Below are 27994 nucleotides of genomic sequence, written 5' to 3'. Positions count from 1 at the left end.
CACCGAAGCAGGTGAAATGGGGACATCTTCTAAGAAATTCTCCTAAAGCACTCACCCTTGGGACTATTCAGTGCAGAAAACCTTTATTTTGAAACCCAAATCGAAGCTAGGACTACAGCCAGTTTCCCAGGCCAGCTGTGGGCAGAGGGAAGTCTCTGGTGAGGTTCCGAGGTTGGTTGGGATGTTCACAGCTGGGACTTCTGTGTGGATGCTGTTACCAACCAGCCCTTGCGGCAGGTCCTGATGATCCACTCATGTTCGTCATCATCTGTAGGGAGAGAAGCCAGTTACTCCTGGTACTCACTAGGACCCGCCCAGCTTGGGAGGTCCCTCAGATGGGATCTTGGGGCCTGCAGTGCCTTCCAGCATGGACGGCTGTCCCAAGGGTTTGTTTAGCTCTGAATGGCTGGAGCAGACCTTTTGATTGTCAGAGCATCCCTCAGCTGAGTGGCTAGATGGGAAAACTAACCTCTGAGTTAGAGAAGAGCACGTGATGGGAAGGTGGGGCTGAGGAAGAGAGCCGGAGCATTCGGCCTCTTTGAGTTGGTTTGATCCTGACATGCAGAGTGACAGCCTTACACTCAGGCAGTCACCTGCTGACATAACATACGAGCAGCAGTCCTACTGCACTGGGTCAGACCTTAGCAAAAGGTGCCAGGATGTACAGCCTCAGCTATGAAGTGGGGGATGCAGAGGTAGAATACAGTTATGCTGGTGTTAGACCCTCAGAAGCCCGAACACATCCTCTCCCTGTACTCTAATGGTCATGGCCTCTATATAAGTGAGTCCTTCCCACCAGTGGGCAGATGAACAGAGGCTTGCTAGAGAGGTCTGACCACTTGTGCCCAGCCTCTGGGCGAGCATGTCGGAGAGCCTAGGAGGATCTGAGCCCATGTCTGCTGCTTTTCCAAGCCTCGCAGTTGACTGAGCCCCAATCTTCAGTCTGTGCAGAAGCATCACCACCTCTCTGTATGGGACCTTCTGTGGAATTTTTTTTCATTTTCCTGTCTTCTCTCTTTCTCCTCTACATACATATCCAGATCCAGCCCCTCCCCCACCACAACAGGGACCCACTCTAATGGCAGGGCAGGCACCCCTAAAAATGCATGCGTTCTATAAAATATGCCCTCTTGTTTTGTGTGCAAATGTGTTTTTAATTTATGAGAATGGCATTGTGCTGTGAGCCACATTGTGTGGGACTTCTTTTGCTCCGCTGTACGGTTCACTTTTCCTCTTCTTTGCTTGTTACCCATGCCTCATGTTTCATAGCTGGCTGCACCCACGCTGACTCTGTCCTCCATGTTGCTTCTAAGTCCCCCAAACCAGGAACCTGGTGAACAGCACTGGGACTGAGTTCTGGGGCTCCCGTCTTTGTGGACACATGGGAGAACTTGCCTGGGTTTTGTTCTGAGAGGAGCATGGTGGGGAAGCATAGGTTTTACTCACCTCTGTTCCCACCTACCACCTATTTGCCTGCCCTTTCCCTGACCTCCTGTCCTTCTGTGCCACCCCTGTCCTCTGGTTGGCTTCCTCTAGGCCACAGAAATGGAGGTGTTTTCTCTTTACCTCTGTTTAACCCATGCCTCAGGTAGGAGGAAGGGACTCCCCATTCTCTTCAGGTGATAAATGCTAGAAACTAGGGACCAAGGGGGTGGGTCCCTGAAAGCTGCAAAGAAGGCAGTTATTAAAAAACCTTCCCTACCCTAGGGACTTGGCTAGGGGCACCTTCCTAGGAAAAAATGCCAGACCCACAGTGGAAAGAGGTTGGATGTGCCACACAACCCTGCATCTCGGTGGGTCTGTAACAATCCAGCAGGGCCGGGAAGATCGTGCTTCTTCACAGAACTTTTCTCTGGCCTGCAGACTCTCAGCAAGGTCATCAGGAGCTGCAGCCTGACTTCTCACCCCAGGGCAAGATTGATGCTGCAAGAGCTTCCAGAATAGCTACCCCCCACCCCCATCAAACCTCATTATTTCTTTGCACGTGACTCAAGATGAAAAGCTCGCTGTTGAGCATGCTCTGTCTGGCTTTGGGAGACTGACCTAAGCAGCTTGTGGCCTCAGTTTCCCCTAGCAGGCTGCCTGATTGTCCTAGCTGAGGCTGGCAACCCAAGGGTGTGTGGTGGGGTGCTACACTGATGTGTCAGCACACAAGGAGTTAATCGCTGGTGGAGCCCACTTTCGCCACACTGTGAGCAGCCTGGTTGATAATTACAGTTCTGAAGTCTCCAGGCTATTGGAATCAGTGCAGCTGCAGCCTCTTCAGCGGTAACCCCTGAAACCAGACAAACTGGGTGTATTGTGCTGAACCAGTCCTCGGGCCCCTCCCTGATCGTTACAAATTGACAGCAATGGACTTAACAGCCCTCTTTACTACCCTGTTCGCTCTCTACCTGGCTGCATAGCCTCCAATTTGAATCACAGATGCCTTCTCTCGGGCAGCTGCTCCTCCACCCTCCCTCCACCTCCTGGTGCCTCCTCACTGGCCCTGCCACGCCAGGGTGAGGCTGCCGGAGCACATTTCATCAATATTTAAACTGGAATTAAACCTGTAGCTTTGATTAATGCCTCCTGGAGCCGAGAGTAGTGATTACTATTTTGCAAATTGCGATTGTTGGAATATGTTAATATGATTGTCTGAGAACATCTTCACCTTCTCTGGGTAATTTTCCTCCCTTTTTTGGCAGGAGGGGAGGAGGAGGGGAGGAAAGCAAAGAGAGATGGGGAGAACACCCCCACGGACTCTTTAATCAATTGTAAACGATCAGCCTTGGCAGAGGGAAGTGGGGTGGGAGGGTGGGGGGAAGACTTCTTCGTGCATCTAACAGCATCCTAAGGTTTTGGATCTTGTTGGCCCGGCAACGCCACTCTGGGACACTGTCCTAAGGACATCTAGTTGTCTCCATGATATTTAGAATCAAGAGAATGAAAGATGATGTACGTTTCCAAACTTGGGAATGGCTACAGTGCTGTCCATTCATTCATTCATTCATTCATTCATTCATTCATTCATTCAACAAATGATTTCTAACTATATGCCAGCAACCTACTGGCCTGGGAGGAGGGCAGCGGGCTCTCACTGTAAGCCATGGGGAGGGGGTATTTAGCAGCCCGCAGAAATGAGAGTTGTGAAGTGTGTGTGGCAACACAGGGGAAATGCTTTTGATGAGATAATAAGCCGGAATAAATGAGATGATGCAAAACAACCAAACAACCACACACACACAACAACAACAACCACAACCACAACCATCCTTGGACTTTTATGGATAGGATGCTCTGACTACATTTGTGGCTCGAAGGGAAGTTAAAGGTGGTAAAGTGAATTGTGGCAAGTCAGCAGTGGCTTTCCCTTCCTGTTCTTGGTGTTCCCCATGTCTGTCTTTCTTTTATGGGTATTGGTCACAGAAGAATTTTAAAATAATCCTTGGCTTTCTCGGTCCTGCCCTGCAGTGTAATGTCTTGTTGCTTTTTATGTGTTTTGCTCATTGGAATACAAGATTTCTAGGTTCCTAAAATTACTAATGTTCTTATACTCCTAAAAAGTAAAACAAAACCAAAACCACCAACACAAATATGTTGGCAAAAATGCACAAAAATCTGAATGGATGTTCTGCCCTCGTGCAGAGAGCGACTGTCCCCAAAGGAAGGGAGATGAAAACTTTGTAGTAGAGAAACCCAGCCTCAGCCAGGCCTTCAAGGTTCACCCCCCAGTGCCAAGGAAACCCCAGGGAGTCTGTCCCCTCCCCTTGGTATGTTTAGATGAAAATGGCTCTTTACCTCTGTGGTCTCCCCCCCCCCCCCGCCCCTGTACCCTACACTCCCAGTCTAATCATATGAGAGACATCGAAATGTCCTGAATCAAGGAACATCCTACAAGATAGCTGGTCAGTGCTCCTTCAAACTGTCACCCCAAACAAGGGAAGCTGTGCTGGGGTGTAGCCTAGCAGTGGGAACCTAGTTCCTAGCACTGAAAACCCAATCAAACCAAAAGCAGAAATCCTTGCAGGGCCTGGTGGGTGGCACGTGTCTTGAATTCCAGCACTTAGGCAGCAGAGATAGGTGGGTCTCTGTGAGACTGAATCTAGCCTGGGCTTTTGGTAAGTTTTCGACCAGCCATGGCTACACAATGAGACCAAACAAAATGCATTAAATAAAAAAGAAAGGGGGTGGGGTAGAGAGATGGCTCAGTGGTTAAGAGCACTGACTGCTCTTCTAGAGGTCCTGAGTTCAATTCCCAGCAACCACATGGTGGCTCACAACCATCTGTAATGGGATCCTATGCCCTCTTCTGGTGTGTCTGAAGACAGCTACAGTGTATTCACATAATAAACTTTTAGAAAAGCCAGAGCAACTGTCACACCTAAGATGACACAACTACATGTCAAGTGATGACCTGGAAGGGATCCTGGAACAGGAAGTGAGCACTGGGGAAAGAAAAGGGGCTTGGATACACGGTGGGCTTTCAGTTACACTAGTTCACCAACATGAAGACCAATATGAATGCACTAAGTTTTCAAGGGTACCACACGACCGTGGCTAGAAGAGAGGAAGTGAGCATGGGGCATACGGAGAAATGCTGTGGGATCCTCACAGTGATTTTTGTGACTGTAACTGCTCTAAAATAAACAAATGATTTCTTTAAAACACATGAAAATCCAGTGTGCTGCTTACAGACCAGACATCATGCTCTCCGAGAGAAACTGAAGCCCTTCACACAGCCAGTTGTCCATTCACTGTTTTTCTCTCCCTTGGCCCCTCATACCACAGTTCTTCAATCCTTTCTTAGATGACGACCCCCTCTCCTGTTAAAGTAGTGCTTTTCAACTTGTGGGTCACAATCCCTTTGGGGGGTCGTGTATCAGATATCCTGCATATCAGATATTTTCATTATGATTCGTCACAGTAGCAAAATTACAGTTATGAAGTAGCAATGAAAATAATTTTATGGCGCATTAAAGAGCCACAGCATTGAGAAGGTTGAGAACCACTGGCTTAGAGTTAAGTCCTCAGTGAGAGACCACTGCACCCAGCATACATAGGTGGCCTGTAAATGCTTTGCCAGGTCAATTCTGATTTGCCCCAGGAGTGTGAAGCAAGAGAATAAGGAAAGTCCTGGATAGCCTGGGCTACATGACCTTCTGAAAGAACAGGCCAGGATACAGCTGAGTGGTAGAAAATTCCCAGATATGCACAAGAAGAACTTATGTTCTGTCTTCAGCAGAATCAAAAAGGCCTAGACGAGAGATAATACCAAAGTGTGGTATACTCCACACACCGACACCTAGTTATTCCTTTTAATACAAAGGACTGTTGATACAAGTGTGATGTCCTGAAAATTCTTTCAGGAAAAATTAAGTTCCTATAGTAGAAGGCTGTGGGGTTGGGAAAGGGTCTATGGATTTACTTGTCCAGAGACAAGGAGCCTCACGATCTGTGTGGGCTGGGCCCTCCTGCCTCTCAGGCCCTGTCTGGATGACAGTCTTTCCCGGTGAGGAAGCCAAGGTCATGGTTGCTTTGAGCAGATTGGAGCAGCCATGTCATCTGGGCTTAGCACAGATCCAGCACATTTAAAGCACTTAATAGCTACATGATGAACTAATGAATAAAGCAATGTAAACTTGGGGACATAAAAGTAACAGATTTACTCTCTGGGACTGAGATCAAAAGAGAAGAATATCCTCCCCTCCTTGAGCAAAGCGAGCTCCTCGAAGGGTAGGGAGGCACGCCAAGTGCAGGTCCAAGACTGCCAACTGCAGCTGCCTTTGTGTCCTGAGGCCCTAGGTTGGGTATCTTACCACCTGGCCTTGGATCATAGGTGAGGACTAACCACTTGCAGGAAGCTCTAAGCTGGCTGGTCTTTGACTTGCCTTCCAGAAAAGATGAAGAAGGGCCATCCTGCATAGGCCAGCTCTGGGCCAGGCCTGCCAGGCTGAAGACTTGAGATCAGATACCTGTAAGAATAGGGTGGACAGGTGGATCCCTGGGGCTCACTGGCTGGCTATGCTGTTTAGATGAGATTAGCTTGCTGGCCAGCTCCAGGTTCAATGAAAGACCCTTTCTCAAAAATAAGGTTAAGAGTGATAGTGTAAGGTAATTGAAATTGACCTCTGGCCTCCACATCTGCAACACACAAGAAAGCGCACCCAAGCACACACATACAATACACACCTGCAATACACACGGTGTGGCTTTGGGGGTTCTGTCCCACCTTCCTTGGCCTGTTTCTCCCTCTACAAATGCTGCTGCCAGGAAGCTTCTCCGTTCAGTCACTTCTCAAACATGCTTAGGAGAGCTCTTGATATACAGGAAATGCCAAATACCCAGAGAGAAGCCAGAAGTTAGATGATTTATAAGGTGAGACTTCTGGAACTAGATACAGTTGGGTCAGATGAGGAACCACCCACGTGCTAGGTGACCAGCTCTGCTCCATCCCAAAGCCAGGACCCCATCTGTACAGCGATGTGAACAAGACCTCCTGGAGAAAGCGGTGGCGAGGCCTGGCCAGGAAGAGTATTGAGGAGGTGAGAGCTCCTCATTCTGATATGTCGTTAATTCCCAAACTGGATGATTTGGGGTGGGGGACCACAGGAAGGAGGTTCATAGGTAGGATGGGCACCAAGAGGATCAAAAGGCACAGCTCAACTAATGGGTTCTGTTCAAAGCCAGGAGGACAGGCTGGGGCAAATTAGCCATGGTGGGCAAACAGGCAGATTGGAGTCACTGGGTACCCACAAGCTGGTCTTGGCACACCTTCGGGCTAGACAACCCTGTGGTCACCACTCCTACGCAGATCCTATTAGTGTGAGGGGAGAGGTGTAGGCTGGGAAAGGGAGGAGACCCAGAATGAGCACAGCAGCAGGCCTCTGGGAGGGGGAAGAGGCTCCCCAGGCAAGAGCCTAGGAGGGCTGTACTGTGTGTGTGTGTGTGTGTGTGTGTGTGTGTGTGTGTGTGTGAGAGAGAGAGAGAGAGAGAGAGAGAGAGAGAGAAGAGAGAGAGAGAGAGAGAGAGAGAGAGAGAGCGCACACGCGCTCATCCTCTCTCAGTGAGACAGATGGAGTTGCCATCACTTACTAGAAGGAAAGCTTGGGTGATGAAGTGACTTCCTTCTTTATTGAAGCAGAGGAAGGCTCCGGGAAGGCGCTAGCATGTACACCGGCACGAACCGGGAAGGCGCTAGCATGTACACCGGCACGAACCAGGAAGGCGCTAGCATGTACACCGGCACGAACGCCCAGGTCTACCCAGTTGCTCTCAGCATACAGCTGTGTGTCTGTGAGTGTGCCAGTGGTTAGGTTTGAGGGTGCTGTGCGCATACTCTAAGGCGTGGAACTCTGGTGCATGTGTGACATGTGTGGGGCTGACTGAGCATGGCAGTGACTGTGTATCTGAAGTCTGACTGTGTGTGATCACAGGCACATGGAAGAGGCACTGCCAACCTTATCACCCTAAAGGCCAGACTGGCAGCGGGCCAGGGCCAGGCCAGGCTCTGAGAGAGGGAACCTCTGCCTGGGACACTGTCCCTTACCCCTGGGGTCAAAGCAAACAGGAGTCCACAACTGATGGAGATTCACACTAAATCAGACTTTCAACCCATGGCAGGTGTCTGCCCCATAGCTCTGCCCCACCTTCAGTTCAAATGCACAAATGCATGAGGTGGTGGGGATGGACCAATGCCACCGTGCCTGGTGTTCCTGTCACAACTCCCAACTAAAAAGGAGGCTTTGAAGTTCTCTGGCAGTGGTGGCCAGAGGCAAAGACCTCAGTACTGTCAATATTGACTGAGAAGTCACTGCCCAGGCATGGCGTGCTGCAGGCAGGTGCAGGGCCTTAGGCTGCTCGTAGGTCTCAGTCTATTGTGGAGTATCCTCCTGGGAGTGGATTAGGACGTCACCCCTGGGGAACCCAGCACTCACAAGCTTGCTAAGGTCCATTCAGATACACGTAAGAGGCGTGGAAATAAAGGAAATGCCAAGACCGAAATAAATAAATAAGCAGTACGGTTAATGCATTCAAACTTGATGAGTTATTAATTCTAGAAGTCAAAACAATGTTATTATCCTTGAAATCCTTTTGCAGGTTCCGTCTCTTCATTTTGCCAGAGTTCTCTGCTTTACACACCCCTCCCCAGAAATCATGGCCAGTGTAAGAGAATTGCAGTCAAATGAGGGCCCGATATATTGAAATGGAGAGGATAGTGACTTTGAGGTTTGCTGTGCACTGGGAGCTGTCACTGGGGAAGGATGAGTTAAACTGTATGTGGATGATGGAAGCCAGCTAGTACTGGCAGATGTCAAAGGCTGGATTAGGCTGGGGCAGTGGGGGTAACCAGGAGGGATGTGAAGTACTCAACAACACCGGTGTTGCAGGTCAGCGCTCCATCCTCGGCTCACAGGGGAGGGGAGTGAGGGTCAGAGAGCCAAAGCCTCTCTCCATGTTCACGGTGGTGCCAGGATAGAACCATGCCTGACTTCGAAGCTGCAGCCCATGGCTGTGCCCCACTTCCTGAGAAGCCCTCTGCAGCTCCTGTCCTGGCTGTTTACTGCCTGGGGATTGAAGTCAACCCCACTAACCAGCATTCAGGCTCCCACTTTGTCCCCTGCTTGAATGCACAGTCCAGACCTACTCAGACACCCTGGTCATCCTTCCCGAAGTCCCCTTGGACTCCACCCCCAGCCTCTGACACACAAACTGGCCCCAGGGCCACATCTTAGGGACCTGGCATCCTGTGCTCCTGCCCTGCCGTTCCTTCCCTTCCATTTAACAAAGCCCGGCTCTTGCTCTTTAAGGCCAACCTTAGCACCTCATTCTCCGGGCTATTATCCCAACCACACAGGACACATTCATACATCCAGCACAGAACACTGAGCTGGGTACCAGAGAAATGAGGGCATTCCTGGTTTTAGAAGAGTTAATATTTTAAATTAACGTGAACATGGACAGCACGGGCCACAGGAAGTGTGGTGGACTGCTTTCCACGTGTCATCTGTGGTTTATCTGAGCACTTGGGATACTGCGCCTGCTGTGTGGTCCCTACACTGATTTGGGGTGTTGGGAACAGCCCTCATGCACACAGGGGTTCAGAAAAGGACCAAGGGGTGCTGGGTTGGGGGGTCTGAAGTTCTAAGTAGATAAGAAAGGTGAGGATGAGAGGCCCATGCTCCAAAGCCAAATACTAAGGAGAGATCTGCTAGCAGCAGACCACTGGTTCAGTTTTGAAAGTGACATCAAAGGCAACTAACTGGGTGGAGGTCAGAGAAAACAGGCTGCAATGGCATCCTGCCTCACTGAGTGTGAGGTGCGAAGGGCACACCTACTTCTTCATCCCTGGCACAAAATACTCACCATGGTGGTGATCACTGGGATGCACTATGCCATGGCAGAGCCGCACTGTTCCCACTAGACTGCCTGCGTCAGCTTCATGCTTGAGACAATTCTATAAGACGGGTCCTTTACTGTCCCACTTTTCACATAAGGAATCTGGATTTAGGGCAGGTGAGCTACCTGTCCACCATTATCTAGCTTATAAGCAGCAGCTCCAAGAGCTGACTGTACATCCTGGGTCAGGCCTGAGGTAAGGTGTGGGCTTCTGCTAAGTACCCCAGACTGAGGAAGAGAAGTGAGGCTTCTGCCCATGATCTGTGGTCTTGCGTTTACTTCTATTAAAGGAGACAAAGAAAACTGTGCTGGCCAAGCTTGTCCAGCTGTGGAAGGGGAAGCTGAGGCCTCTGGATGCCTCCAGGAGGCTGCCATGGGGGCAGGGAGGCACTGTTACCAGAGTTCCCCATCCCAAAGCTAGAGGGGAATTTCCAAGGCCTTTGGAGTAGTGAGGTGAGAAAGTGACAGTGGGCAATTCTGCAAGCCAGGGGGGGATAACACCCCAGCAGGCTGTCATTGCCAAACGTGGATCTTGACAGGGACCCGTGGGTGGCTGCTTCCAGATGGCCAATCTTCCCCTGTCTTGATCAATTTCTCTTGGTGGGTTTCAACAGTATCTTTCAGGGATAGGGTCTATAGCTTTATCCATATTATCAGAGAGGTCTGGGTTCAAAGGCTGGCTCTTCACTTTAATGAGGGGGGGGATTGTTAGCATAACATACCCTCTGAGCCTCAGTTTCCCCATCTGTCAAGTAAGGAAAAGAGTATTTCCTCAAAGGCTGGGGATGGGGTGAGTTGCTGGCCCAGTGGAGGTTTCAGTGTCCCTAACACCCCTTCCTATGCCTTCGGCTGAGGCAGATACCCATGTCTGCTGGAGGGATATGTGATCTGTGGGGGCATTTTATCTGGCAGTTACAAGTGTGATATTATCCCTCCACAAAGCTCTCATTATAGTGCTGCTGACAATACCACAGATAAAGCAGGGATGCCCCTGCTTGCCAGCCTCCAGGTGATTATAACATTTGGGTAAATTGCCTTTTGTCTTGCTAGAGAGCTGCTGGTGGGAGGGGCTGTGTGGGAGCCTCACTGGCCATTTTACAGAAAACCCCAGGGAGGCTCCATGGAGAGGTAGCATGGGTTTAGGGCAGGAGCTGCGATCAGCAGTGGGAAATCAGGGTTCTAGCCCTGGCTGGACCACCGTTGATGGTGTGAGGGTCAGGCATGGGATGGGCCCTCGTGCGAGAAGAAGCTGCTTCAAGTTTAGAGGAGGCTTGGCTTTCCGTAGCACTGGAGGACTCGGGTTTTGAGCATAAAGTAAGCAGAGGACTTGTTTAGGCGAAAGTAGCCATCTGTGTGGTTCAGCTGTTCTCTCTGGCTCTGGGAAAGCCCTTGGTTCGGTCACTGGTGATAACCCCATGTTCTCGCTCAGAGCCACCCCAAATGCCATTGTTATCTAGCTTTGGAGCTACCTGGGTTTTTAATTCCAGCTCTGCTGACCCGGAGCCAGGAATTTTACCTCCCCTCAATCTCACCATCTGCAAAGTAGGAATGATCCGGAGAGCCACAGAGCTACTCATCGAGGCTGCTGGTGTCATATGAGGTGGAGGCCTGTGCTGGAGACACAGCAGGGGAGCTCAGGAAAACTGTCATAAGCATATCCCGCAGGCTCCTTTGCCCCCTCCTGTTGGGCATTTAGGACAGTTACAGATTTCAACTGGTTTAAACTTCAGAACAACAAGGTGGCCTTCAGTTTTCAGGTCTACGGTCTACAGTTGACATATTCTAAAGTCCGCTGGGGTGACACGCCGGCCAGGTCCCTGGGAACAGGCTTGGCAGAGTGGAAAGAGAAAGCAGATAAGCCCAAGTGTGACTCCCACATATGCTGAATTTCAGGGCTGGGGCTGGGGGGTGAGGATCCCTTAACCTCAGTGAGCCTCAGTTTGTCAGATGTAGCTGACGGGACGCCTCTCCTACAAGATGGTAGATGTTCATTCAGTGATAGCGCTCATCACCATCTTCCTCTTCACCTCCCTCCCAAGGTCTCCAGACCGCACAAGCCAGGTCACAGTCTTCCTTCCCACTGCCCGCTGAACTGAGCAGACATTCAGATGAGGTCCTTGGTCTTAATTTTGAATTCTGTCTGGGACCCACAGGTTCAAGCGTAAAAATGGGCCTCTCTGCAAATAATCACTGGCGTGTGATATTTTTAAGAAAGCAAAGCCATTGTTTGTGATTGAAGGAAAGTCGGCGCTGTTTTGAAGAGCAGCACGATTAGGCAGTGGCGCTCGCTCTCTCTCACCACTGGGAATTAGCCGCCGCCGTTTGAGAGATTCGTGAGCTCCAGGACATTTGCCAGATGTGCTTGATTCCACATTTCAGACAACAAAGGGGATAATGTTGGCGGGAATCTTCACGGCACTGCTGATGATCCGGATATTCTTTGAGGATGGTACTGAGACCTTTCAGGGGAGGATTTCAGCTTTCACATAAACTAATTTGGGATGCTCACTCTCTGTCTTGCACAAAGCAAATTTAGTTCATTGTTAGCTGTATCTGTTAAAATGGTTACAAGGGTTTTTTTCCCTTGAATATTAATAATGCGCCTTTCAGTGGAGATGCTCGCATGGGGTGTCATTAATTGGGGGGAGGGAGTAAGGATTAGTGGTACAGTTCTCTCCAAAGTGATTACTACTAGTACCACGCACGCACGAGGCAAGCAACAGCTACAGGAAAGAGACGCACGAACAAAATGCCGGCGTGACTTTGGCTTGTTCTTCCTGAGAAGGGGGAAGGCAAGGGGTGGACAGGGGCATCATTAGTTAATCTCTTGGGTTCCATTGCATTAGAGGTAATCATCATGATATCTTCAAATGCTCCTATATTGGGTTGCAGTGTATAAAGGACCTCTTTTCAAGTAAGGTGACATTTAATTTGGGAGGCCGTGGAGGCTTTGTCTTAAGCTTCTAGAGTGGACCATTTCACCCATGTAGGCTCCTTGCTGAGCTCTAGGTGGGTTCCAGTGACTGTCTTTTGCAGAGGAACAATTAAGAATCAGGCAGGACCCTGTCTACGGAGGGGATCGATGAGCACAAAGTGAATTTGTGCACAAACTGGCAAGATGAAAGAATAGTGTAATTAACCAGCTTCCTGTGACTGTAACAAAATAATGGAGGCAATTAACTTATAAAGAGAGAAAGTCTATTTAGTTCATGTTGTAAAAGGTTCCAGTCCAAGATCAGCAGCCTGGTGGCTTTGGGCCTCAGTACAGGGTAGCATGTGAAGGGCAGACTGTGAAACTGCAAGCCAGAAAGCCAAGCAGAGAAACTGGAACTGAGTTCTCACAAGGCCTCTCGATGGCATGCTTCCAGTGACCTAAGGCCCTCCCCTAGGGACCCACCTCCTGATGACACGACCTGGGGCCCAAGGCTTCTTCACCTGTGGGCCTGTGAGGGACAGTGTCTACATTTGAACCATAGCAAACAGACTTTGGGGTTTGGCCTAACTTTGTTAACAGCTGTGTGACCAACCAGAAACGAGTTCTGTTTTCAAAAGACTTGGTTTTTTATTTTATGTGCGTGAGTGTTTTGCCTGCCTGATGTCTGTGCTCCACATATGTGTCTGGTGCTCACACAAGCCAGAAGAAGGTGTCAGATTCCCTGGAACTTGAGTTACAGAGAAGGTTGTGAGCCATTACGTGGGGCTGGGAACTGAACTCAGGTCCTCTGCAGGAGTGGCAAATGATTTAAACTGCTGAGACCTCTCTCCAGTCCCCCATGAGGAAGTTGTTAACCTGTCAGACACCAGCTATCACATTGCAGATGAATAGATCATGGGAGAAGCAGGTCCTAAGCACGGTGTGTGTGTGTGTATGTGTGTGTGTGTGTGTGTGTGTGTGTGGTGTGTGTGTGTGTGTGTGTGTGTGTGTGTGTGTGCAGACTCCTCCCCAATGAGCTCATCTGGGTGGTGAGTGTGCAGGGAAAACCACTCTGCAGCAGTAACAGACAGAGACCTTGGCCTTTGGCTCTTGGCTGAGCACTAAGAGAAGAGGAGGCCTGGGGCAGGTAGAGAAGAAAGAAGGAAAGGCAGTCTGTGGATGCTCACTAATGGAGGGCTGGCAGCCTGGGTGGACTTGAATGTGGTGTAGAGCACATGGAGGAGGGTGGGGGACAGTAGGTCTTCAAACGAATTGAGCCTGGAGCTCTGAATGCTGTGAGTAAGGGGCTGCGGACCCCAAACTCCCGGCAGCATTTCATTTCCCAGGCAGAACCCTGAGGAGTCAGCAAGATTAGCATCGACAATCACCCTCACCTCCCAAGAGGCTTCTGTGCTCCTCAGCACCCAGAGAAAACATAATAAGCTCCAGGGCCCAACTCACCCCTCCTTCCTGCAGCCTGACTTAGTAATCATCGCAGCGGCAGCCTCAACCCACTAATCACGGAGCACCTGTCTGGGCCAGGTGCAGGCTGTGTGCCCAGATACTTAGCCTCCCTCCCCACAGCTCCTTCAGATAGGTATGCTGGCACCATACCCATTTTATAGATGAGGAAACCGAGGCTCTTAGAGGAAAAGTGAGCTCCCAAGCCCTGTGGATTTTAATCACTACACCACTAAGTCCTCATTTCCCCCACTGGATAAAAGGTCCTCCTAGACAAGCCTGTTTGGTTGTACTTGCTGTGCTTAGGGGTGTATACAGTAACCGTGCTCAGTGGCTATTACTTACAGCTTACTGTCTGTCTCAACCACAGAATGCTCCAGGGCAGAATGGAAAGATCACTGCTGGGGGACATGGAACAATTCCACTGTCACCAGTGGGTCATCTGCCACTCTGAGGCCTGACATTCTAATCATAGGACATCCCAATTTCAGCTGCCAACGTGCACAGGAGGTTTTCATGAAGCCCAGAGAGCATGAGCAGAGGCTTTAAGGTGGACAGAAATGACCAAGGCCACTGGGGTTATGTAGCAGGGACCCAAGTAGTGTGTGCCCCACCCAGTAGCTCAAGCCCAATCCAGTTCCAGCATTGGACCAAACAAACCCAACCTCTGCAGATTAGGTATAGCCCAAGAGACCCTGGATCATGACCTGTGGTGGGCAGTAAGGGGGTTTGAAACCTTGGTGCTACACAGAAACATAATGGACTGCTTTTGTTCAAATTAGTGAGCTGTCCGTCTGCTGTGCACAGGGAATTGAACTTTAGTTCGATTTCAGTGGGAGAATATGCGAGCCAGCTGTGGGAGGAATAGCTCTGCCTGCCTGTCTTTTCTTTTACAAAGACTCCATCAGCTCACCCGAGATGCTAAGATCCGTAGTAAGTTAGGCATAGTCACAGAGCCCCTGGTCTCCTGAGCTCCCAAGTATGGATACTTCAGTGTCACAGGCTAAACACTGCTTGAGAAACCTAGGGGGCTGTGAGGAGTGGGAGTCAGGTGGGCAGTGGAGGGAGGGAGGCCAGGAAAGGCTGCCTCCAACAGTCCTTGGAGGGAGGTATGGAATCAGTCTAGTGCCTACCAGCCAGCACGGAACAGGAAGCAGAGTATTGAGCATTTTGCGTGTGTAAAGAACACACATGCACACAGGCCTGTGTTATGCCTGGCAGTCACAAGGAAGTTCACCCCTGATGGGCCCAAGGGCCTGTGCCTTCCCTGGTGCTGTGATATACATAATACCTTACAGAAGCAACATAAGGGAGAAGGGATTTATTTGGCCCACAGTTCTGGGAAGACAAGATGGCAGGAGCTTGAGAGAACTGGTCGAGTTACACCCGGTCAAGGACAGAGAACAGTGAATTAATAGATCCACCATACTACTGCTCGGTTTGCTTTCTCCACCCTGACAGTCCCACCCAGGAAATGGTGCCGTGCACACTAGAAAGCTCTGCTTATCTCAATTAACACAATCAAGATAATCCCCTACAGACATGTCCACACTGATGCTCTCTTCCTAGGTGATCCTCCATTGTGTCAAGTTGACATTTAAAACTAACTGTCATGGACTAAGAGCCAAATTCAAGCGGGCCCAGGTTGCCCGCCTGATCTCTTGGAATTCTGGAGGCTTTCAAAACTTTTCTTAATGAGTACAAGAGTGAATTTAAATTATCTAAAAGCCTAGCACAGCTTGCATGCTGGTAATACATCCAGAGGCTTAACAGGAGGTTGGCATGAGCCCAGGAGTTCAAGACTCATCTGAACAACATAGTAAGATGTTGCCTCAAAAGAAGGGCTAATTTTCACAGTAATGCAGTTGCCACAGTCCTCTCAGTTACGGAAGGCATCTCTTGGGGCTGTTGAGATGGCTTACTGGTTAAAAGCACTGGGTGCTCTTCCAGGGGACCTGGGTTCCATTCCCAGCACCCTCAGTGGCTCACAATCAACTGTAACTATCCTTCCAGGGGATCTATTGCCCTCTTTTGGCCTCTGTGTGCACCAGGCAGGAAAGTGGTGCACAGACATAATGTGGCAGTAACACACTGTCCACAGTAAAAACAAAAACAAAGCCATCTTTAAAGTCCACATCCAGACAATTTGGATCTTCATGTACATTTGTGGTTTAGCAAACCGCTGTGGCTGCTTAGTGAGACCTGCAGCTTGCTTCGGAGGGAAGAATTTAAGGCAGTGGTGGGGTGGGGGGAACAACCCCAAACCAACCAACTGAACCCTACCCACCCACTCTTCACTAGGGCTTCAGCCCATCACTTCCTTCAGAGTAAGTGTCCACAGGGAAACCAACTTCAGATTGACTAAGAAACTTTTCCCGCTGGATAGTTTAGATATCGCCAGACAGTACCTACAGGCTGCTGGGGGAGAAAGTACAGGCTGGACCCCCTGTATCTTACAATAGTGATGTGTGTGTGTGTGTGTGTGTGTGTGTGTGTGTGTGTGTGTGTGTGTGTGACCAAAGACAGATGGCGCCAGGACAGGAGGGGACCATGACCTACAGCTGTCATTTTACCAAACGGTCATACTTCCAAACTGCATACTAAATATCTATACTCACATACGCGTGCTGGTCTCAGCTTTGGTCAGAGGAGCTTCTTTAAGCACTGGGTAGTGGTTAAAAGCAGAGACGCTAGCTAGTCCATGTGCTGGACATATGGGACTCTGAATGCCCAGCGCTGGGCGGGTCAGTTATACCAACCCCCAGCCATCCTACACTCAGCAAACTGTGTGAGAGAGGGGAATGGCCACATCGGGCCCTCAGGCCAGCAGATCAGGCCCCAGGTCACAGATGGCAGTACTGTGAATGGCACATTGGGATGTAGGGAGAGGGCCCATGGAGATTAGGTGGAGAGCAGTGCAGGTCATTCTTCAAATGAGGAGGGGAGTCAGGATAATGACTAGATGGTCAGTGAGATCCCCGTTAGTGGTGTTCTGGACACTCCAAACTTTACCTGCTTACATCTGGACCAAAATACTCCTGGGTTCTGTTTCTCTCCATTACAGACTCTTAAGGTCAGAAGGACACTTGGGATTACCCAGACCAACTATTTCATTTACAGAAAAGGAAGGAAGGAAGGAAGGAAGGAAGGAAGGAAGGAAGGAAGGAAGGAAGGAAGCCAGAGAGGGAAGAGTCCAGCATTCAGAGAGCCAGAACTCTGACCCAGGTTTCAGTGGGTCCCCAGCCTGGGCCTATATGAGGGGCCTTTCAGTTGTCTTCTCCTGCCTAACCATCTCACCTGAAGATCTCCTATCTGATGTTAATTCCTTTACTCTTTTCTTTCTATGCAAATGAGTCTTTCTAAAGGATAAATCCGGAGCTGTGCCACCAGCCCGAAACAGCCCCTAGCCCCAGTTGCCCCTTCCCCGCACACTTCCTGTCAGTATATATTCTCTTAGTTCGTGCCCTGAGCCACTGTAGTTCCCCGTGTCAGATATCCTCTCCCAACTCGAAGCCTTTTAACATTCTTCCCAGCCCTGCTGTGTTTGGTGTCTCTCCGTGTTCTGTGAAGCCACCCTGGCCTGCTCACCTCCAGGGTTGGGTGTTCCTCCCGTGTGTGGTGGCAGCAACTCTGTATTGTCAGGAACGCTGTCTCTCCGAGAGTCTTTCGTGCTCCCTGGGGAAGAGTCTGGGGCACTGCTCATCCACACACTGTGCCAGATCCAGACCCGCAGCAAGTGTTAGTAAACACCTGCCGAGCAAGCCATAAGTGCCCGTCTTCCAGTGCCCCCAAGTTTAAGTATGCCAGTGAGAACGGCTTCTGGAACATTCTGGTTCTCCAATCATGACGTGCATTTTTATGCTTCCCCGTCTTTACACATTCTCTCTGCCTGAAATGCCCTTCCCTGACTTTCTGGCTCTTGTAGTCACTGTATCTCCATCGTTTGTTTGTTTGTTTGTTTGTTTGTTTTGACCAAGCTGGTCTCAAACTCTGTACACGTGAGGATCACGCATGCCCTCCTGGTACCCCCGATGCTACCCCACAAGTGCTGGGATACAGGCGTGAGCCACCACGTCATGTGCACTGCGGCCTCATGCATATGAGACAGGCACTCTACGGTCCAAACTGCACCCCTGGCCATTCATTCATCCTTTAAGACCCATTACCTCTGAGACTCCTTCTTATCTATTTCAACCTATTCCCCTCTCCTCCATCCCCCACTTATCCGCAGCGTCTGCCCGTTGGGGTCCATATCCCACTATATTGCAATTATATCCCACTATATTGCAATTGCGTGCTTCTGTGTCTGTCTTGAACATTAGGCTGTGACTCTTCATTGGACCAGGATGCCACTCTGGGGAGATAGCACTAGAATAGAATTCCAACCTGAAAAGCTTCAACTGAATCACGTGCATTCTACTGTAACTGTAGAAAAATGTAACAAGCACACAGTGCTCCGGGATGCTCCAGAATATACAGCATATAGCCTTACTTCTGCAAAATGTTCTTACTGCCCCACTTCCCAGTGAATTTCATAGTCAAACATACTTGTGACGAGAAAGAGACATACCTCCCCCGCCCCCAATACAGACTCAGAGCTCACATGCATTCCTTGATTTATCTGGTTTACAGATCCTTAGTTTCTCCGTTGCCCTCAGGATTGAAACAAAGGCCTTGTGCATACTAGACAAGTACTCGCCACCTCTGAGATCCATCAGCCCTGCCTCATACCTATGTGGTAAGCATCTGCGGTGTGCTAGCTTCCTGCTATTGGGACAGCCCCAGGTTTGGTGCTGAGGCATGCCTGTGCACCATGACATGCTCTAGGGAGAGTTTTTGCTCTGCAGCTTTGAACTTTCCTAGTTCATAGGTCTCGGTTCCCCAGTTCCCGAGGGAGCATGGTTCTGTCAGGAGATGCAATGATGGCTCCAATGAACTTAGCCCAGAGGGGAGTGCTGTACAGGCTGGAGTGACTGCCCCTGGTTGCTGGGCTAACTTGTTTTACAGTCCAGCAAAGGAAGCACTATGTAGAAAACATACTCCTTCACACTTCTGCTGCTGGTAGAAACTTAACAGACATGGAGTTGACCAACTGAACGGTCAGACTGGATACTTTGTTTGGACACTTTGGCAAGACTCTCAGGATTCAGACCCTTTGTAAATGACAGTTTAGGTCACCTTGCCAGGTTTCAAGCAAACAAAAAAAACTAGATTAGAGGTAATGTAAGCTTGGGGCTAAGAGGGTGTGGTGTGAAAGCAGAAGAAAGATTTATAAATGTTATCTTCAGCCTTATCCCCCATCAAAGATGCAGGGATGATAGTCCCTCCCCTAGCTTCTCTGTGTAGGTTTACCAATGTCCACAGCCTTGGTCTTTCTGTGTATCCCCCTAGGCACGCATGCACCCCCAAGGATTTCATAGAACAACAGACACTGGCTGACTGGTTATAGATTCTTCAGGAGGACTGATTAGAAATTCATATTAATTGAACATGGTGCAGGTCTTCGGGCTTCTATTTTTCCTGTTAAGAGGGGGTGCCAGTATCCTCACATTTGTAGAAGGACAGTAGAAAGGCAGTGCCCCTTCTCTGAGCCCCAGGTTGCACTCCTTAGTGCTTTCACTCACTTCCTGTGACCCCACTGTTGCTCTTGACCCTAGGCCCCGAGCTGCTTCGTGTGTGACTTTCCCTACTGTCCCTCTTGGTGCTTTCTCCACACTAGCCAGCCGTTAAGCCCAGCTCCCGACAGGCACTTCTTCCCATTTTCTTGACCATTTTCTGACTGATACAAATGAGAAGACAGAGTTCCTTCTCACACCTGATGGCCATAAGCAAATGGTACCATAAATGGGTATTTAAGAAGGGTTGGAATTCATGATAGGCCCTTTGGGAAATTGCCCTGCTTAGCACTGGCTGAGGTGGCTTTCTGAAGCCTACTTGGTCCTAAGGCAGTGTCCACAGCTTCACAAGGGAAATGCAGGCCTGAGCCCCAGATCTAAAAATGCAGCATGCTCCTTTCAGAGAAGTTCTGGATCCAAGTCTTGGGATCACCTTATAGTTCCTCAGCTCTCATGGCAGCCCTACAGGCAACGTTCTGATGACATCCTCACTGAAGTCTCTGGGGGAAGGAGGTGCTAGCCACCGCATGGAGCCATTGCTCAACTTGTTACTTCCTTACCACAGAGAGGCTTCTCCACAGAAGCCTCCTTAACAGCATATGCAGGTCTCACCCTCGCTCTGTCTGTCTGGCTGTCTGTCCGGCTTTGTTACTCTCTTTGTGTATGTTCTTTCTGTGTCTCTGTGTCTCTGTCTCTGTCTCTCTGTCTCTCTGTCTCTCTCTCTGTCTCTCTCTCTCTCTCTGTTTTGTCTCTCTGACACCCTCTCTTTGTGTGTGTGTGTTTGTGTGTGTGATTATACATGTGTGTGACTGTACATGTGTGGACATGTCTTTGAGAAGGTCTGTAGCTGTTGTTACCTTGATGGGCCTATGACTCAGAAAAACAACTGTGACCCCGTATGTGTTATAGAAACACCCACACTTTTGTCCATCGTCTCCTGGGAGTTAGGTCACTGTGAAGCTGATTGGCCTTGGGGTCCCTCACTAAAATGAAGTTCTGCAATGAAGGTCAGCCAGCTGGGGGCAGCCAGCCTTTCTGCAACAAGGAACTACTCCTTTCTGGCCAGGCTGTGCTTCCCCCTCTGTCTGACTTGGAGTCAACTAATGCTAGATAAAGGGATGGATGCCACAGAATGCTCTTTAATCTCTCAGCAGCACACTCTGGTGCTATCACAGTTGAGCTATGAGTGCTTTTGCTCTTACTTTGAGGCCATACACAGGTTTACCAGCCTTGAATTCTCAGAGATGTCAGATAACCCACACTTGTCTCTTTCTTAACAGATGCACGTGCACACACTTGTGCAGCCATCTCTGCAGCTAAAGATTGAGTGTCTAAGGTGTCAGCACACACTTACCTGCATTTCTCAGAAAGCGGTTCCGGTAATCCTTGATGACCCTGGTCATGGGGTTATAGAAGCCATCTCCACAGTCATAGTAGCCAGGGGGGATTTTTCTGGGTGGGTCCATGTTGGTGAGCTGAGAGATACCTTAAAGAGGCACAGAAGACAATTAGTACATCAGCAAGGCCACTTGTAAACCCACTGCTCAAATATGACCACTAGCTGATGTTTATGTGCCTGGCACCACTGTGGGGCCAAATGCTCCATTTGCAGGGCCAGGAGCAAAGTCAGCAGGAGTGGGTCCCAGGGAACTTTTGGAAAGGGGCTGTGGCAGGGCCTTGGAAACTGGACCCCTGCCTTCTCTGACCTCACCCTCATCCATTTCTTGGGCCACCATGATGAAGTTCTCAAGTCAGAGAAACCCCGAGGGAGAGAATAGATTTAAGAGAGGGGTGGGTGCCCAACATGGGGACAAAGGCCACAGGTGTGAACCCTTGGCCACACTCATGAAACCTTAGAGAAGAACCTAAATGAGGGAGGGCTCTAGCAAAGGGTAGATAGAGCCCTACATCTGGATTTTCTCCCAAATGACACAGTGGTACCATTCATTTTTTTCTTGTGTGCTAGACATCTGGCTCCTCCTGTCTCAGTTAATCCCCAGAGAAGCTCATCTTACAGAGAAGAGAGCTCACAGCAGATGCCGAGTAATAGGCCCAATGCCAGCGAGCTAGGAAGCTGCCTGGCTCTGGAACCTGGGTGCTAAGTGACACAGCAGGGAAGGAGTGGGTCTGAGCCTGATTCCTAAGCCAGGGGTGCTGGAACCCTGGGAGGGAAAGAAATTCAGACAGACATTTCAGGTCTCGTAGGCTGGAGTAAAGGGGGATGCTGGGATTTCTCGTGTTCATTTTAAGTCCTGAATTTCCCTTTCTTGGAGCAGAAAGCAGAATGCTATGCCCCCCATTCTGTGCTTACAGGACTGCAAACGCTCCAATGTTCTCTAATTATACACTTGACCCCGACTCTAGCCAAACCGCACATGTATTGGCAATGATAGCTGAGTGCCTTTTCTCTGCCAGTGGCTTTGAAGCCATTCTGTGGCTCAAACCTTAGGCCTGTTGCCATCTTAGAGATGCATAGAGAAGTCAAGGTCACCCTTAACCACCTCGATTTTTCTACTCTGTGATGTCCAGCACAGGAGAGTGACCAGAAAGGGCGCCCTGAAAAGGGACAAGACAGAGACTAGAGGGAGCCTTGGCCAGCACCCAGCCCACAGAGGGCAGGTTCTACCAGTCTCCCTCTACTTTTCCCACTCTCTCGCTATAATGCTTACTTATTTTTACCATGACATCTGTCACGTGTCATGCACCTGGCATCCATGCAGAGCACTGTTTTAGGTGCAAACTCTCTTATTGCTGAGGGACTCGTGAGGCCCTGTCATGTGTTTGTAGGGGAAGGCACAGAGAGACTGAGTCCCTTGGTCTCATTCTCCTAATCAGCTAGTGGGCCTGAGGTGTGAGGACTGGCTTCTGTGGCTCTCCTGGATCTACTGCATATATCTTCTCCTTGAGAAGGTTCAGTGGGGACCAGGAACCCATCTCTAGCACCCTTGATCTCCTTCTCTGCATAGGTGTCCTACCTGAGGGCTTCAGGCCATAGCATATCTCGGTGTAGAACCTCCGGTCATAGCTGTCACAGTAGTGCCAGTGTTTATCCTCATACTGTAGCCCGTCTTTGAAGGTATACTTGCCCTGGGAGAAAAGAAGCACATGGTCACAGAGGAAGCTGGAGCCAAAGCCTTTTTGGTTGTTACCAAAGGAATAGTTGGCTTCTCACTGCCAACAGGAAAGAAGAGACAATTGCCACCATGGTCTTGGTTGTATGGATCAGGGGAGTTAGAGACAAAGCACTGAACCCTGGGCTTGAATCCAAAAACATGGTAACTCTGCATGGGACTGGGCAGGTAACCTACTCTTGGCTCTCAAGTTTTCAATTTATAGAATTAGTATGGTGACAGGGTCCCTCCAAAAGGGGTGACTGGGAATTTGGTGAGATAGGTACATGCCAAGCTTAGTTGTGAGACATGAGTGTGTGTGTGTGTGTGTGTGTGTATGTGTGTGTGTGTGTGTGTGTGTGTGTGTGTGTGTGTTTCCCAAAGAGATTAGCATTTGAGTCGATGGTCTGAGTACAGAGATCACTCTCAACCATGCAGACGGGCACTGTCTGATCTGTTAAGGGCCTGAGCAGAACACAGGGCAGAGGAAGGACCACTGTACTCTCAGATGTGCTGGGATACTCATTCCTTCTGGCCTTGGACATCAGCACACCTGGCCTCTGCCTGGGGCTCACCCCACCTCTCTGTAGGGTCTCAGCCTTTCAGTTTGGATAAGAACTATAGTGGGGGCTTCCTCTGGGCCTCCACCTTCCAGAGGATAGACTGTCATCCACCTTTCATCGTCTCTCATCATCTCTTTCCACATATCTGTCAGTACCCTGGGTGCTCCAACACACAGAGAAGAAGCTCTTACACAGGTTGTTGTTTTTCTCTTATTATCGTAAATGGAAAGGTCAGAGTCACGGCCTGTTGTTTAGACGTGTGCATTCTGTTCTTGCTGCTTCACTGCTAAAGGAGCCTCAGGATATGAGAACTGTACCAGCCGAGGCATCAGGAAACATGGGTGGAAATTCCCACAGTACTATTTGTTCACTGTGTGACCTTGGGCAAGTCACATCCCTTTCCTGAGCCTTCGATTCCCCAGGCTATAAAAGAAGCATCCCTTAACCTTTTTTTAGGTCATGAGTCAGGCCCAGCACACTTTCAGGGAGACTCATGAGAGTGCAGATCATTTCCCATAGAAAAGCCATAGTTTCATATCCACAGAGGCTCTTCTGTGACTAAGTCAGGGGGTTCCATGGACCCCAAGCTCTATTCACGGCCCATAAGCCTCATTCTCAGAACCTTTGGACCAGATGATCTAATAGAGGCGGTGACAGTAACAGCTGATACTTTTGAGTAGTTACTGTGTGCTAGGAAATGGCTGAGGACACCCACCTGTCCCCCTGTTTACCCTCAGCACCACTGAGTTAGGCTGAGTTATGCCACCCCGCCCCCACCCTCAAAAGGTGACCTCGTAAGCTGGAACTTGTGAATGCATCAACCCAAATCATTAAAAAAAAAAAATAGAACTTTTCTAGAATCATCCAGTGTGAGGGCCCTTACAGGGGAAAGGTAGACAAGAGACAGGACAAGATGGCAGGAGCAGGGAGGAGGAGAAGCAACTTGGTGCCGTAAGCAGAGATTGGAGTGATTCCTGGTCATGGACCAAGGCATACAGGCAGCTTCTAGGAGTTAGAAAAAAAAATGTGAGGAGAGAGATTCTCCCCCTAGAGTCTGCCTGCTGACCCTGTTTAGGTTTCCAGTCCCTGGAACCATATGATGGTCAATGGGGCTAATTTAAATGCTAACCCATCATGGCAGTACTAGGTAGCCAAGATAACTGTCCCTAGTATAAGAATGAGGAACATGAATTTCAGAGATGTAGAGTCATTGGCTAAAGATCAGGCAGTAGATGACACGGGAGTCTGGAGGAGAGTCCTGGGAGAATGAGAGTGGGACAAGGTAAGCACCAGGCAGGGAGGGGAAGGGGCTACAGCAGGTGCTCTCCCTGCCTGGGGACCTCCCACAAGCCCCAGCTTGTTACCGACACCACCAGTCCCTTCTCCCAGATGGCGTCGAATCGGCTCCCACTGGGGAAGAACAGGGTTCCATCTCCGTGGAACATGCCGTCCTTCATCTCCCCGACGTATCTCGTGTCAGTAGGGAGGATGTACTCTGCATTGCCCTCCATCCTGTAAGAACACGGGAAGTCACTGAGCCCTGCATGGCGCTGGGGCATAGAGAGAGATGTTCACTCTCCATCCTCAGGTGCATCACTCCTCAATATTCTGTCAGGGCTTTTGTGGTGCTTTTCTTTTCATCAAAGTCTCAAAAAGATGTTGTTCAAGATGGGACAACCTGGGGCCGGAGAGATGGCTTAGTGGTTAAGAGCACTGCTTTTCCGGAGGGCCTGAGTTCAAGTCCCAGCAACCACATGGTGGCTGGCAACCATCTGTAATGGGATCTGATGCCCTCTTCTGGTGTCTGAAGACAGTGACAGTGTACTCACATACATAAAATAAAGAAATCTTTTTTTTTTTTTTTTTTTTTAAGGATGGGACAAACTTTGGTCTGTCATCCTTCCCTCCCTGAAGACTGTCCCAGAGTTTATACTGTCCACTGAAATGCCTCCTAACTAGCTTTCATGCTACAAGATTAATGCTGTGAAAAGACCAGCAGCCCAGGCAGCTGATTCTGTGTCTCCTAAGTCTGTTATGCCCAACCCAGCCTTGCCAATTAAGTCACAGTGGTCAAGTTTTTAAAACATCTATGTTCTGTCAAATGTTAGTTTGGGCATGCTACACAAATAACCTCTGTGTCTTGTTTTCTCATTTGGCAAATGGGAATCACTGTGTGTGTGTGTGTGTGTGTGTGTGTGTGTGTGTGTGTGTGTGTGTGTTGATGCATAGTAGTGGCTGCTATAAAATGGGGGAGGTCTTTTTTCATTCCCTATGTTCTGAAGCAGAATTATCTAGAACTCAACTGTGCAGTGCTTCAAAATACCTAGAGAGGCAGGGACTCATTCTCTAGCCCACGCTGACCTGGAACTCATGTACCTCAGACTGGCCTTGAGCCTGTGGCAGTCCTCCTGCCGCAGTCTCTCAAATGCTTGGGTTATAGGTATAAGCTGCTATACCACGTTTTCCATTTTTATATTTAGATATGGTACAAGCAAATCATGGATTTTAATGTTTGGTTAAAAAGTTTTATTTTTGAAACATGGTTGACATGCAAAACTATACACGTACTTAAAGTGTACAGTTTGTACATTCTGACACATCCTGGAAACCAGCATCATAGTCAATATGATTAATATATCCACCAGCACAGTTTATGCTTATTCTCTCTTTAATTTTTCTTGTGTGTTCCTCTCATTCTCATCCCTAAGCAAAAACTGATCAATTTTCATGGATTGATTTATATTTCCCCAAATTTAATATAAATAGTATCATATAATATATACTCCTTTTTTGCTGGGCACTTCTGATTCCTTTCATTCGATATAATTCTTTTAAGATCTACTCATGTTACTGTATGTGAACCAACATTTTCATTGCTGTGTACTATTCCAGTGAATGGATATACCACATTTGTCCACTCACACGTTGGTGAACATCTTGGTTGATTCCAGTTTCCAGTTATTACAGTTTCAGTTATACAAAGCCATTAGGAGTACTCACAAACACATCTTTGTGTGGGTATAAGATTTTCACTTATCAGGTTAATAACTAGGACTGAATGGCTGTCTTACTTTTTAAGAAACTTCCAAGCTCTTCCTTTTTTTTTTCTTTTTTTTTTTCTGGAGCTGGGGACCGAATCCATGGCCTTGTGCTTGCTAGGCAAGCGCTCTACCACTGAGCTAAATCCCCAACCCCAAAGCTTTTCCAAAGTACTTGTCCAATGTTATATTCCCCCCAACAATGGGGAGTCTATGTAAACCAAAGATTAAGGTTTAATGTGTTCTACATATGAAGCATAGCCAGTGGGCAGTGGTGTCACGCACCTTTAATCCCAGCACACTGGAGGCAGAGGCAGGTATATCTCAAGTTCAAGGTCAACCTGGTCTACAGAGTGAGTTCCAAGGACATCCAGGACTCTTACACAGAGAAACCCTGTCTGTAAAATCAAAACAAACATTAAGAAGCACATCCCACCATAAAGATGTGTATGGGTTCTCCAATCTCTGTGCCCAAGCCTAATCCTTCACCTCCGCCTGACAAAACTTTTGCTGTAGGAACTTTTGCCTTGTGGGAAGAAATGATATGGTTTAGACACAAAGCTGGGTAGAAATTCTCGACTCCCTCACTTCTTAGCTCATAACAGTGAGCATGTCATTTGGTTAAGTTCTACCATTTATTTGCAAGATCAGCCTGAACTGTCTCACTGTCGTGCAAGATATTGCACACCCAAGCATCTTTGCCACTTCCCCAAGGGTTAGACAAGAGTCTTAAGGCTCCCTTTCATCCTTTCCCCTTGAAGTTGAGATGATACTATCTCCCTTGCAAAGCTGACTGAGGATTTGGACAACAGCCCACAATACACACACACACACACACACACACACACACACACACACACACACACACATATATATAATCACGTTCTCTAGGAATTTGTCCCTTTGCTTTGCTAGACCACTACTCCCACTTCCTCTAAAACACTCCATGTATTTCCTCTAGCCTGTGCACATAGACCCTCCAAATCAGGCCCTTAACCTCAATCTCTTCATCTCTACATCCCCACGAAGTGCTTTATAGCCCAAACAGCTATCACTTATTTATCCATTACTTCCCCCAACATCAGTTTCTCCAGCTCTTAAAAATACTCCACTTTCTTCATCCAGAGCTGCTGTCAAAGTGACCACCTCACATGTGCTCTGCGTCTCTTGACCACAGGGCTGACCTTGATTACTTGTCCTAGCTGTGTTAGGCTTACCCATCCCACTATGTTTGCAGGGATTCTGACCAGGATCAAATCCAAGATCTGGACATGGAGAACAATCAGCATTTGCTGAATAGCATTTTCTAGTTTTCTTTGCCTGCATAATTTTAAAAAAATATGTTTAATGTGTATGTTTTGCTCTTATGTATGTAATGCGCACCGTGTACATGTCTGGTGCCCACGGAAGCCAGAAGAACACCTTTGGTTACAGGTGGTCGTGAAACATCATGTGGGTTCAGGGGAAACGCGCGCGCATACATACACACACCATGTGGATGCAGGAGATACACGCGCTCATACGGATACACACATACACACACACACACACACACACACACACACACACACACACACACACACACACACACACACACACATCACTAGAATGAATGAATCCCACCTATGCGGCTTATTAGGTATCTGTGTTTGAGCACGTTAGTTGAACACGTTTTTAAAGTGCTTGGCTTAGGGTCCTAGTCTGAGAGAGTGGGTACATGGACGAAAGGGGCCTTACCTCCCATTTTTGTATGCCCCGATATATTTGCTCCCGGTGTACTGCATGTTAACAGCTAGAGTCTAACAGACACCAACTTCAGCACTCTCAGTGTCACTATGACAACTAGGAGATGTGGGCGGGGCCCATATGAAGCCCCGCCCCGCGGCCCCAGTAGACTTCCTGGAATGGCGTAAGC

The 27994-nt window shown here is 48.9% G+C and overlaps 1 protein-coding gene across 1 annotated transcript; it reads right to left on the bottom strand.

Moving 5' to 3' along the window:
• Window positions 1-66: 66 nt before the first annotated feature.
• On the bottom strand, window positions 67-27893 carry Morn5 (MORN repeat containing 5). Its single transcript, NM_001395070.1, has 5 exons — window positions 27817-27893; window positions 24406-24553; window positions 22344-22455; window positions 20723-20854; window positions 67-268 (listed from the first exon to the last, which is right to left on the bottom strand). The coding sequence occupies exons 1-5, from the start codon at window positions 27861-27863 to the stop codon at window positions 186-188; spliced, it is 522 nt and encodes a 173-aa protein (NP_001381999.1). The 5' UTR covers window positions 27864-27893; the 3' UTR covers window positions 67-185.
• Between the last annotated feature and the right edge of the window lie 101 nt (window positions 27894-27994).

The sequence above is a fragment of the Rattus norvegicus genome, chromosome 3 (assembly GCF_021556685.1).
Source record: "Rattus norvegicus strain SHRSP/BbbUtx chromosome 3, alternate assembly SHRSP_T2T, whole genome shotgun sequence".
Classification (NCBI taxonomy): Eukaryota; Metazoa; Chordata; class Mammalia; order Rodentia; family Muridae; genus Rattus; species Rattus norvegicus.
Note: the sequence above shows the minus strand (reverse complement) of the source record. Positions and strands in the feature narration are given on the sequence as shown.